Source organism: Mus pahari, chromosome 1 (assembly GCF_900095145.1).
Source record: "Mus pahari chromosome 1, PAHARI_EIJ_v1.1, whole genome shotgun sequence".
Classification (NCBI taxonomy): Eukaryota; Metazoa; Chordata; class Mammalia; order Rodentia; family Muridae; genus Mus; species Mus pahari.
The window spans coordinates 138,225,980-138,239,962 of record NC_034590.1 but is presented as its reverse complement, the minus strand read 5'-3'; the positions used below and the strand labels follow the sequence as shown (position 1 = coordinate 138,239,962).

The 13,983-nt window shown below is 43.0% G+C and overlaps 1 protein-coding gene across 4 annotated transcripts in view; it reads right to left on the bottom strand.

Annotated features, from left to right (window-relative positions):
* Smarca2 (SWI/SNF related, matrix associated, actin dependent regulator of chromatin, subfamily a, member 2) overlaps positions 1 to 13,983 on the bottom strand; it is a 173,087-nt gene that overhangs the window by 111,288 nt on the left and 47,816 nt on the right. For all 4 annotated transcript variants that reach the window (XM_029543998.1, XM_021218452.2, XM_029544001.1 and 1 more), the window contains exons 9-10: positions 12,289 to 12,459; positions 2,794 to 2,847 (exon numbers count right to left, since the gene is read on the bottom strand). In XM_029543998.1, coding sequence (XP_029399858.1) covers positions 2,794 to 2,847; positions 12,289 to 12,459 — 225 coding nt within the window. The remainder of the gene's footprint in view (positions 1 to 2,793; positions 2,848 to 12,288; positions 12,460 to 13,983) is intronic.

Here is a 13,983-nt window from a genome sequence, read left to right as displayed (position 1 = left end):
AGTTTTGTGGTCAAATAAATACATGCAACACTATGGGCGCAATTAGGATTGCCATACAATTTATTCCAATTAAGCCCCAAAAAATGATAAGGAAAAACAGTGGGCTGATGTTACTATCTATATCTTGGAGAAAATAACCCCCCCCCCAAAAAAAACCCAAACCCCTATAATTCTTTCCTCTTGCTCCCTAAACAAAGTGCCATCAACATCAGAGCCAATATCAGCGACTATTCACAAAGAACCTTAACAGAAAAGACTTGCCCCAGCCTGTCAGTTTTACTTGCTCTTATGTGCGCTAAAGCAATCATTCTGAGCAGCAACACTTTGCATGGCAACATGATTCTTCCTCATTAATGTAAAAGGTCATCTACACACTCCAGAGAGAAAAGGGAAATCTAGTACTTGCTACCATTTCCGTGGCAAAAAAAAAAAAAAAAAAAAAAGATCTTGTTATCGTGGGCTATTATCATACAGCCTGTTTTATTGCTAATGTCGCACCTCAGAGAAAATTGGAAATCAATCACTGTGGGTGGAATTAGAACCCTGGCAAAAGCACAGAGTGAGCCCGGAAGAGAAATAAGAGCATTATTTCAAAACAAACTGAGCAAGAATCCATCCCACTTCTCAAACTTCAGCAAACAAAACTCACATTTATTTACGTTAAAGATTAAAATGACATGTAGGTCATAGGTCCAAGATCAGGAGTTAATTTCCACACAAGATAAAGGATGACAGAACTAGAAGGTATTCAGTTACCCTGGGGGCCACCTTCTCAGAGAAGGCTGGGGTGTGAAAAAGCCATTGCTGCTTCTAAGTGCTCCAACACAGCATTCTACCCGGTAACAAACTGTCTACAATTTCTTACATATCAATATTCATCCTGATCTTTTCTTTCCTTGCAAAGGCTTAGAGTGGTTAACCAACATCTAATTTCAAGAGGTTTCTGCATCTGGCCACAGGTCCTCACTGGAGCCATGTGCCTAGTGAGTTTAGAAGGAAATGTGCAATCCCCCATCACACGTGAAGGTCACTTAAAACAAACTCTCTGACTCTGCATCTCTTCATTGTATAACTGGACAGATATTTCAGTTTTTCAGGGAAAAAAAATCCAATAAATAAATAATTGCCTCCTCAGAACTCAGGATAATATCAGAAGTCCTAGGATATATAATTAAGGACAATATCTGTGTAGCTCTATGTATAGTCTATATTATAAGCCCACAGAAATACCTCAAGAAAATCCAGAATATGTCAACTGTCTGGCTTATGTATTTTTCCAATTTTAAATTAGTAATTAGCTAAGGGAAAAAATAAGTTGTATTTTATGCTTCTGTATTATTTACTTGCCAAATGTAATCACAGAATCACTTTAGTCTCTTACACCTTCTATAAAAGATATGTTTACCTGTATACAGCATGACTTATAAGAAATTCTATCAGCTGATCAATAATCTTGAGACAGTGTTATTCTAAGTTTCTACTATGGTTTGAAGGGAGATGTGTTTCATCTCTTAATCCCATCACTGTGTGCATGTGCGTGGGCGTGTGTGTACACATATGCTCATTCATGTAAGTACAGGCATGTGTGTAGAGGACAGAAGACACTCTTGTCAGACCTTGCCTTTCACCTTGTTTGGGGAAAGGTCTCATGTTGTTTGTTGTAACAGGATTTTCCCTGTCCAATCAATTTAAATATTAAGATAACAAGAAACCTGTGATTGGAGAGGGAAAGGGGAGGCGGAGCTAAGAGTTGTAGAGACAGGGAGTGACACAAGAGAGGAGGAGGAGGAAGATGGAGGATGAACAGGACAATTCAGATTCTGTGTGGCCTTAAATAATATCTTATAGGAAAGAGAATAATTGGGTTAACTTATCTAATCTAGGTGATCAGCTTATATCATTATCAATTGGCTCTGAAATTATTATGTGGGCATTTTGTAAATTGAGAATTTATTAATATATAAACCTGACCATTTAATTATAAACATCTAGAGTTTTGATTTTACTGGGTTACTGAGAATTGTGACAGCTAACCACGAGGTGGGTGGTCATCACATGGGGCTGGCGTGGCAATGATCCACCAAGGGAACTTAGTCAGGTGGAGACTTCTCGGGAGCTCTGGGCCAGAGAGTCTGCCGAGTTGAGAGAACACCCTGCTGGAGCCGTGCGGCCCACTGGTGCCTGGCTTACCACAGGAACTTGCTGGTCTTCTTAATATTTCATGCAATAGCTTGTCACTAAGAGTTTCAGGATATCTTGTCCTCGAGCTTCTGGGGGCCGCCCTGCCTCTGCCTCCAGTCTCACTGTACAAACACTGAGGTTACGGATGGATGCTACCATGGGCAGCTTCACATGGGTCCTGCAGATCCTAACTTGCCATCACATTTGCACATTGAGAGTTCTCCCCACTGAGCCATAGCCCTACCAATGCAAGTGGTTTTTTTTTTGTTGTTGTTGTTGTTGTTTACTTTAAATCAGATTATCTAAGGGGCTGGAGAGACAGCTGGACAGAGCACTCACTGCTCTTGCAAAAGACCCAAGTTTGGTTCCAACCAGCCACATCCAGAGGTTCACAATGGCCCATAACTCCAGCTCCATGAAACAGTCAACCTCTTCCAGTTTCTGTGAGCATACACATAAATATGCAAGTAGCTATACACGCAGAGATGCACATACATACCGGAGAATAGAACTTTTTTATAAAACAAACAAACAAAAAACAAGTGGCTCAGAGAAAGTAAAGTCAGTGTACACAAAGAATAGCGCATAGGGGATACCTGACATGGCCCTTACCTCTCCATCTGGTCCCAGGGCAGGCTCCCCTCCCTCTGCATTCTCTTCAGCCTTCTGCAAAACAACAAAGTCAAGTGTCATGGACACATCAAAAATACAGGACAGGAACTAATTCATGGCAACTCCCATCCGTAATTTTCAATTGCTATGTGTTGTCCTCACACACAGTGCAAGTGCTAACATCTTTCATCTTTGTTTCTCTTTGCTGAGATAAAACATGCATGGCATTAGCAGCTTGTAGAGAGTCACTCAACGCCAGATGTGATTCAAGGCCCGCACACTAGAGAGCTGTATGGATTGCATCGTTAGAGACCCACGGAGCTTAAGACACGGGCACCATCAAGACAGAAGGCAGAATCAGAAACATTTTCTCATGTTTGCACTGAAGACAAATCCTGACATAATTAGTTTGACTTTCCTATTCCCCAAGCTAGTTTTCATCAGCAATGAAGAGCAGCATTCTAAAAACGTCCATCAACCGAGTGCTCTGAACCGCTCCTCGGTCATAAAAACACAAAACAAAACCAAACAAAATTCTGTGAGTTCCCTGGGTGCTTTCCAGTCTACCTAATTGGCTTTCATAATATATAGCATTTCCATGGCATGTGCGTGGGGAAATTGATGTGTATCTACTGCGCTCTCATGGAAAACTCCATCACCTACTACTGTTTAAATATTACAGTGCCTTTGCCCATTAGCTTCTCTGTGCCTCAAAGACAAGGAAATGAGAAACTAGGATGATGCCACATTAAACACAGACCTGAGCCTATTTGTAATGTATACAAAATAATCAAAATGTCTTTCATTTATTTACAACACCCATCTAACAGGTAACATATCTTCTATATACAGAATCTCTATTTTGAAATCATTACTAAAAGCCATACTATCTCCATGCAATAAAACATGGAGAGAAAAGCTGTAGTCACTTACTATACGAAGACATTTAGGAAGACAAGCTTTCTATCTTAAGATGTTTTATTTTAGTTAATTGAAAAATATAGACAATAATATGGATTTGATATTAACTCTCCTTTTTCTTAAGACATTCATTCAATGCTTCTATCTTCTATGAAACTAATTAGTCTCTTAACAAAGCAACCATGCTGAAACTACCAAATGTTTAAAATCTAACTGAAGAAGTCCCATAAATGTATGACCTTTTAAAGTTCTTTTCAATATATTTTATAATTTCCTAGCCAAATACACTTTCTGTGACCCTCTCACAGGTGTACACACACACACACACACACACAGAGGAAGGGAAGAGGAAGGAGGGAGGGAGACAAGACAGGCAGGCAGACAGACAGATCCAGTCAGAGACATAGTCACAGACAGACAGGGGTGATGAAGTCTAAACAACAGATTAGGGAAATAAAGGTGCCTACACTTAGACCTGTCCAAGACTTGTATTTTGCGTATTGCTATCTAGTTGAGGAAGTATGTACCAGATCTGAAGGCTGATACATGGAATCACACCCATGGGCTCCCCACCTAGCATGGGGAGATGCTCCAACGATGACAGAAACCTTGTGTTCAGAGAAGAAGCTGGCCTGATACCAGCCACTGAAGGTTCCATTTTTGGAATTCTCAAGCACTACACTCCAGAGATGGTTTTAATTAATGAGAGAAAGTCAATTAATCCTGACCATTCTTTCCATACAAACCAGAAATAAGCTACAGATTTGGCCAACAAAGAGAATCAAATGAGACCATGAAAAGGCCAATTTGAAATAGCTAGCAAGTGGAACTGGATCACCATTTCAATGAATAGCACATTAAAATTCTTGAAGCATCATAAATTAATGGAATCTAAACTACCCCACAAGAATATTCTCTTATGAATATACTTTGAGTACAAGCCAAAGCATTATCTAAAACCTGCCTCATAATCAGAACCTTTGATTCCTTAAAGTCCCCTAAACTATCTTTTTAAAAAATATCACTAGACACTATGATGCAAAGTACGATTGTAAGTCCATCTACCCACTTGGTTCTGGGACTAGACAACTTGCATGTGAATCCCATCTCTGACTGCACAATGAGACCTTAGCTGTGTAACCCAGAGCAAAAGAGCTTCTTTTTTACCCCAGTCTCTACTGTAGAGCTGGATCACTGTTTCAACCTGCTCAATCCTGAATTCACATGGCACGTGACAAAAATCCTTCCATAGCTCAGGACCATGAATGGTGGTAGGTCAGGAGTTATTGTTATGCTTGTGATTAATACAGGCTATGGCACTATCTGAAAACAGCCTCCTAAAGCTACAAGGCCAGAGACTTCTAAGTGTTCAAGGAGGGTTCATGCCTACAGGGTGCCCAGCAGGTAGGAATCATGAAATGAGCATTTAGCAGACAAATAAACAAAGCATCATTGTGAACAATGCATTTCACTTAGGATTCACTAATTGAATAAATCATATTATTGTTGTTATCACTGTTCATTATTTTTATTACTACTATTGCTATCATTATTGCAATTGGAAGCCAAAATATTTTCAAGTCATAAAATGCTTAAGAACACCCACACATAGGATTCATCAATGAACTAGGGTCCTCTGCCACCTCTTTCACACCCACCCTGTCCTTGGACCCAATTCTGCCACATGATTAAAAGACATGAAAGCCAGGTGGAGTCTAGTCTACAGAGAGAGCTGCCAGCCCCTCTCGTCCCGACCTGGCCTTCTGGTGTCTGTGGACATCCTTTCAGAAATCCATGTTCTCCCACCAAACTCAAGTCAACACAGAAAAGAAAATCAAAATCCCTTCCTCCCCCCTTCTCTAGATACCCAAGAGATGTGACTTTTATGTCTCTGGGCCCCAGGTGAGATAGCTTGGTGCATATGTGACACAGGTGAGCGTATATCCACTTCCTGAGAAACATTCTCTCACAGTGGTCTGTGTCACGGAACCACCAACAAATGCTCTAATACTGCTAGTTGGTGCCTGCACTTAACCCCATTGATTGAAACAAAAGATCAAGCTAATACGATGAAGTCCATTCATTAACCAAGGCCGAAGGAACCCTGTCTTGGCTTCCTCCTATCTATGCTTGTGTGGGGATGAAAGCTAAATAAACCTGCATATGGCAGGGGATATGTGTGATACAAACTACTCCTAACTAAAGATTACTCACTACAAAAAAAAGTATTAAAATTCAAACGGATCTGGGGGGGGGGGGTGTCACAATTTCAAAGGCCAATGTCAACTGGCATTCTCCGCTTTAGAATATTCACAGACCAAGCAGGTGATGCATCTTCCACTCCAAGGCTTATAAAATGAACAGTGGAGCAACCAGAGGAAGGACTTCGGGAAACAGGAAGATCAGCTAAAATCAAGGAGAGAGATTTCAGTGGGGCAGTCTGTTTCGATTACAACGCGGAGGCTGCCTTGTTTTGTAAAGGAACAGCTTTATGTAATTTACAGCCTTTATTATAAAAGGATCCATTTTCTCCCCTCCAGCAGGGATTGCCACAGTGTGCTGGAGCAACGGCTAAACATGTGGGTACCTTAAGGGCTCATTCTACTTTTCTGGAAATGAAGCTTCCAGGAACCACTTGGTTTATTTTTACTGTCATTTAAATGGGCCTCTGAGCATGGATACAGGTGCTCAAGCAGAAGAAAAAAAAAAGAAAAAAAAAAAAAAAACGGAATATCAAATTAGTAAGCATTTAAATATTGCCTGGGTCCTGTCCTAGAGAGAAAGCCAATTTGAACATTTGACTCCCATAACTGGTCAAGCCAGTTAAACAGGACTTGGATTCAAACTGGTGTCCCCCATTTCCCACAATGAACTGATCAAGTGAATCTAATCGCTGAGGCAGAGCGATCTCAGTTCTCCAGACAGCCCTCACACCCACGCGTGCAAACCTGACTAAGCAGCTTTCTGTCACCTACAGAGCCTTGGAAGGAAAAGCTGCAATAAACCACTGACTCTTTAGGAGAACAGAAGAGAGCAAATAACTGGAAGACGCTGTGAGCAACTTGAATTTACAACAAATGTCTCAATGACATTATTATTTATCCTACTGGCTGGCTTTTGGTGATTGTGTTTAATATCTAAAAAAGGTTTTAAAAATCACATTTCCAATCACTGTATTGAATATTACACCATGACAGGAAAGTTCTCCCTTCGATGTATAAGAGCCTTGAGCTGTACTTATAAAAGTGGATGGGAGGTAGGTGGGAGGGAAGAAAAGTGAACAAAAAGACTTTAAAAATAGATTATATTGAGGCCACTCAGACTCGGAAAGGTACAAAGTGTCATGTTTTCTCTCATTCTGAGATCCTTACTTCTAACAGGAATGAAGACCGTGTAAATAAAGGAGAGAGAGCTAAACTAGACCATGAAACTCCGTAGTTGGAGAGAGAAGGACAAAAGGCCCTGAGCACGGACACAGAGTGCAAAAAGAACATACACCGCATAGAAACACAAGGGGGTTGTGGGGGCCAAGCAAGGAGAAGAACGGCAGGAGAAAAGCAGGGACCAGGGAGAAACAAGACCAAATCTCGCACGAGAAACACCAGAAGTCTAAAGTTCTGTCCATCAGTAAACAATAAAACAAGATAAGCCAAGCCCCTGATGAGAGCGTCACCCGGCAGCTCTGTGCACGGGCTAAGAGCACGCCCGTTCATCTCGCGGGTTTCCAGGACGCATCAAAAGCCTGCCCCCAACCATGCATTTCCACCAGTATACATCTCAAGGGGCTGGAGGGATGGGCTTTATATTTCAGTTTTACTAGCCGTCCAATAGTTCTAGATGCTGAAGCAAGACGACTGAACTAAGCACCCCGAGCCTCTGGCAAGAGCTCCTAGCCACAGCTTTCGCAAACACTTCGCCTAAAGCACTAGGAGAAATTATCACCAGAAAGCTCTCTTAAAGTAGAGGCCAGGCAAATGAGAAAAATCCCCTCTGTGGGAGCTGATGGTAAGCCTCTTGGTAAGCAGGGTCTACCAAAATAATAAATTCCCCACTTCCCTTCTCCATGTCCTGTCAGCCAAAGACCCTACCAGTGCCCTAGAAGATTCCCTCTTACACACAACAGAACCTCAGTTAGGGTAAAAAAAAAAAAAAAATGACCTGGCCCTACTGGTCCCTGCTGGCAATCCTAGCACTTAGGAGTTAAAGATCAACATCATTCCTGGTTATCTCCAGGCCAGCCTGGACCACGTGTGACCTTGTTGTTTAAAAAAAGAAGATAAACAGAAAAAGAAATGATCAATGTATTCAACATCAGGAAATACGCCATCAAGATAAAAATGGACTTCAAAAAGTGTGTGTGTCTGTGAAGCACAGCACACACGTGGAGGTCAAAGGACAATCTGCAGGAATCAGTTCGTTCTCTCCTTCCACCATGTGGGTGCTGGATATCAAACTCCGGTCAGTCTTCCGGCTCAGAGGCAAGGCCCTTAACCTGCTGAGCCATCACCCTCAGCCTTGTTTTCAAAATCAAACAATCAGATGGAGAAACCACGAGTATTTCAACATCTTTCTACCCATTTATCACAAAATTGCTGGATGTAGCAACCAATATTTACTGAGTATTACTGTGTGCCAGCAAGTACTCCAAATGCTTTAGATAAAGTTCCTACGTAACCCTCACATCAGACCTGGAGAGCAGAAAGTATTTCCAGCCCTTTGTCCTGCTTAGCTTTGATTGACTACTTGACATAACTTAGCTGGCAAGAGGGAGTCTCAGTTGAGGGACTGTGCAGACCAGACTGAGGCCACTATCAGTGAGAGACTGTCTTGACTGATGTGGGAAGGCCTAGCCCGCCGCAGGAGCTGCCATCCCCTAGGCAGGTGGGACTGGGCTATGTAAGCAAGCTGGCTGAGTGTGAGCCAATGAATGTGAGGGCAGGCGTCCCTCCTCAGTCCGTGCCTCCAGTTTCATGCTTAGAGTGTCTGCCCTAATTTCCTTCAATGGTGGGGTACCACCTGGGTGTGTAAGCTGAAAGAGCCCTTCCCTCCCCCAAGCTGTATTTGGTGTTCATCACAGCAACAGGTATCAAACCAGAACCGACCCTTTGGTGGATAATGGACGGAACACTCTATAATACATCTTTTGATGACACACCCTATAAGAGACTGATGGCAAATTAGTATGCAAATATTTTCTTATGCAGCGCTGAATGGTAAAGGCTACACGTTATCATGGGGAGGCTAGTCCTATGTGCAAACCTGTTTGTATAAGCTTATTGGTTTTATCTGGCTCCCCTTCCCCTCCCCCACTCTGTAGCCACTCGTAGACATCTGAGAACACCTTGGTGGAACAGAGAGTTCGAGCGCATGCCGAATGCTCAGAGCAGCGTTCACCCCAAAACACAGGGCTTGCCTTCACATAACACACTAGCTCGATATTTAAAACTTATTTCTCCTCTGACCTGTAAGTACAGACATAGGCTTGACTTTTTCAAGGCCAGTAGAGAAAGACCAGGCTGAGAATCAGAAGATTCTAAGTAATTTATAAAGATGCACCGCATAGAAATGCACCAAATGGGGAAGAGAATTGAATTAACAAGGTCAAGACGGGTTACAGGAACCAACCCTACTATTCACGAGCAACACTAAACAACACATTCTCCAAGAACAGCAAAGGCTCTGTTACGCTGGGTGATAAAAATAGAAAGAATAGAAGAAGAAAAAAAAAAAAAAAAAAACAAACAAACCAACAACTCTCTACTAGTTTACCACTGAAAGTAGAGTAATCCTATCCAATCAAGCCTCAAGGCCAATGACGCTCTCCTTTCTTTGCCTGCATCTTTACTGCAACCAGCTCAGGGCTATTATTTCACTGAGTAATGAAGGTTTTCTTGAAATAAGGAACTCACTGATGCCTTAATTTTCAAGACTGTAAACAGGGACAGCGTATTATCTGAGGCTATGGGGAGACACTGTGGGGGTGGGGGTGCACAGCCTGCAGCTTATAGTGGGGAGACGCTGGCTGGGGCACAGTCTGCAGCATAAAGCACTGATATTTCCCCCACCACAGAGAAGCTGAAACAGGTGACTCTCAATCATTCACAGTGACGGAGGTATGTGTGTGTATGTTGGGGGGGGGGGAACCAAGGTAGCACCAAGGGTCAAATAACCAGCTTTTAAATGCATCGCCTTCCTTTGTAGTTCAATAAAGAAACATCTGGAACTGGCTACTTTATGTGGAGTGGTCTTAAAGCCCAGTGAAAGAAAGAGTCCAGGAAGGATGAGGAAGAGCCTGCCTCTTCTCTTCTCTCCTCTCCCCTCCCCTCCCCTCCCCTCCCATCTTTCCTTTCCCACTTATGCATCCCACTTCCCTTGGAGTGATAGTCTAGAAAGGAAACAAAGTCCACCTCCTTCCTTAGTCTCACTAAAGGCAAGGAGTATTGGGTGCTGGCTGTCCTAAGAGCATACGCGTAGGTGGCTGGAAATAACCATTTCTTACATTGATCATGGAACAGACATCAGGAGGAGGCCCTCAGATCTCTCTGACAGCTACCGCTCTGCTATCAGGACATTTCTCTGCTGCCAGGTAAGCGGGCCTCACCTCCTGTTGGACTTCCAGTTTACCCTTATCATTCGCCACAGCTAACGTTATTACTTTAGGTACATGTTTAATTAACGTCTGCATGACTTCTCTCTTCGCTAGCACCCTCCTGAGGCTCCTTCCTGTCTAAGTGCCGGGAAATGGCCCCATGCAATAGAATAGGAGGATTATGTGCAAGGAACACACCGTCCCATCTGCAGGTCTGACAGAACAAGCAGAACCCTGAAAACAACAGCAACAGAGAAAAAACAGCAACAGAGCCCTGCTCTGCACAGAGCGAAGCGAAGATGCAGGCATCACTGTCAACAGGCCATCATTGCTTTCTTTGCCTGTGGTGACGTGACTATCTGATTCCACAGCAGGAATCTATTAATTATAAACTAGACGCTCCAAGCTGGGCCATTAGCTTTTAATCACAAGGAGATAGAAGGAACTCTAATGCTGAAGGCACTCACTAACAGCGACAACCTCTGCTGTCAGAGGAACAGACCTGGGAACACTGGGACTGTCCTGGGATGGGAGTCTGCGTACGGAACACCCCGGCACTGTATCTCTTTGCCTATGGACCCTTTTACTGGCTCTGAAAGTTCTCCTTCAAAACCATGAGTTGGGAGCTGGAGTTCTGTGAGGTCTATAACACTACACTTGACAAGAAAATGAGATCTTCTTCAGCAACAAAACGGCTAAATCCAAACGCAGAGTCATCCCTCCCCCAGCTTCACAATAAGATGAGCTATCGCATACAAAGAAAATCAGGTACAAGAAGGCTCCTTCTCCATCACACATTCCTCCTGCTTAATTATAAAACAGGTATGAGAATTCGCAAGCCATGAAATTAATTATTTTTTTTTCTGAGAAAAACATTCCGTTCAATTATTCAGTGCGGAGAGTGAATGATTAAATGCTCCCAACCCTCCATTTTTCACAGTTCTAATGAACGTTTTCTGTTGATGTTTGTACCTGGCCTAATCAGACGTGCTTAGGAAAACAAAATGCAGCTGCCTGTGCCCCAGTATCCATCACCAGGCAATGGTTCCAGGAGACCCAAGTCTCCGGAGACCAAAAATCTGAAGATGCACAGGTTTCTTGGGCAAATGTCACAGCATTCCCACATGACCTCCCTGTGTCTTCCTGCACAATTTAGTTACCTCGCGATCCCTTATGACTTGCATGCAACCTAAATGCCGTGTTGTTAGGCCACTTGGAATGCAGCACCAGGAGAGTGTCTGCGCACTGTCAACACAGAGAATACATCTTTCATTTAGGATGCTGAGCCCTCTATCTGTGTGGCCCTGACTGGACATTCCAAAGTCCAAGGAAGTCCAGATTTTTCTGTCCCACGTTCAGCAACTTATTGAATGGAGACACAGTATCTACAGGGCAGAGATGCTATGCTTTGTCCTTCAACTTCTTATGATAAGTAGGCTTTATTTGACACAAGATTGTTTTTTCCTCCGTAACTGGTAAAACTTATATTAATACACTTACCTTACTGTGTGACACCAGGACAGAAGAACGGAATGACAACAACATCCATCATTTTCATCTGTCCAAACAGACTAAAATATTTGTCCAGAGCATCCCAAGGATTTCTTGTCTGTCTTTCCTTGGCTTGCTCCTGTCTGTACACTGCATTTCTTGTTTAATTTTTACTCTGTTTTCTTAACTCAGTAGTCCCTGTTACACTGGCATGAAACCGGTACAGACATTTATTTGTGCCTGTATTCTTTTTTCTCCTAGTGACTGTGTATACTTGGTTTGAACTACCACAACACATTAAACAGCAGAAATACAGACTATGCGCTACCCGATTGCAATAATCTCTTTAAACCCTTGTCTCTAATACATCATCTACCTTTACACCACACTAATCTAGGTGACGACTGAAAGCCAGCAATCGAAACCTCCCATTAGTCAGAACTCGCTTTTATCAGAGAACAGTATTCATCTAAGACCATTTTTTTGGAGCTCACCTTCTTCCTCCTTCTCCTCTTCTTCTTCTCTTTGGCTGCTTGGGCCTGCTTGTGCTCCCAAACCAGGTTGGTCAGATTGGCGACATACTCATCGGTCTGCTGCAATAGGTAGGCGAGACGTCTGTCTTTCTTTTGGTCAATGAGCTTCCTGTAGCCCTCTTCATCTTCAGCCTGATCGGGAAGAGGAGAACAGCAGCGTGATGCCCGATGCTCACAGTTGCACCTCACATGCCTCTCTGTCCACAACCTGAATACGGTAGTGTCTGGGGACCACAGACCGTGAGCCGAGCTGCAAGAGCTACCAGTGGCGCCCGCGACATGGCAAATATAGATGTGCAACACCTTGGGCCTATGACTCTAAAGTCTGTAGCACAATTATTGCGCAAAGACCCACTTGTGTGTTTGATAAGACTAAGCCCCACTGTGTGTGTAATTTGACTAAGCCCCACTGTGTGTGTGATATGACTAAGCCCCACTGTGTGTATGATATGACTAAGCCCCACTGTGTGTGTGATATGACTAAGTCCCACTGTGTGTGTGTGATATAACTAAGCACTTTGGGTCCATTCCTCCGTCTTCTGTGCTTCTTGAACTGTTCAGAAATAACCCAAAAATCGAAGCACTGAGTCACAAGCCTCCATGACTGGAGACCACAGTCACTTAGCTCCTGAGATCTGGTACTCTTGAGTACTAAGACAAACCCCATTTCTTCCACCTCAACCTCCCATTAAGCAGTATCATGAGATCAAATGGAAGAAAACTCTTGATGTCCTCTGAGCCGCTTAGAGAGCAACATCTTTTAAACACGTCCCAGTGAAAGAAGATCCCAAAGTATTTTTTTTCTAGGATGCCTGAATAAAAGGAGAACACCCGATAATCTCTAAGAGGTAGCACCATCCTGGAAGAGCTCGGAGACTCAGCTGTGGGGTGTCAGTCCAGCACGTGCAGGAGCAACAGCGGCTTCATCACTCAGTATAGCTGCTGTCTGCGCCACGAACGAGCGTGAACTCCAATGCTATTATAACTCTAATTGCTTTTGGCTATGGTTGATCTCACTTGAAGAAAGAGTGATAAAAAACTTCAGTTTCTCTATTATCTGTATATTCCATCATTTAATTGCAAAAATTAATGATTTGCAAATGCCTAATCATTAGTGTCAAACCAATCTGTTACCAGAGCTCTAATACAGTTTTCCTTCAGTTGAATCAGACAAATTTGCCTGTTGACTGCTCCGTTTCCTGCACAAGAGTCCCCCCTACTAGGGAAAGGACCTGACAGTATTCTCCAACACAGAAATGGGGGAAAGGATGGGAAATAGTGAGATTTTGGAAACCTCAAATGGTGTTTACTGTCTGGAACCCCTGAATTAAAAATGAGTGAGGTTTATTCTTACCCACTCAGAAATTCTGTCTCACACAGAGCTTTAGATCCCTTATCACCTTTACAGATTTGTTGTTTTTCTAAATTTCATGGTTTGCTTTGTCCAATTCCAGAAACAAATCATTAATAAAACACAATACTCAGGCCAGTGATATTAACCCACTTGTTCTGCATCTGTATATCCACTAAAAACTAACTGTGCAAAAGGAATGGGGACAACCGGGCAGTGGTGGCACATGCCTGTAATCCCAGCACTTGGGAGGCAGAGGCAGGTGGATTTCTGAGTTCAAGGCCAGCCTGGTCTACAGAGTGAGT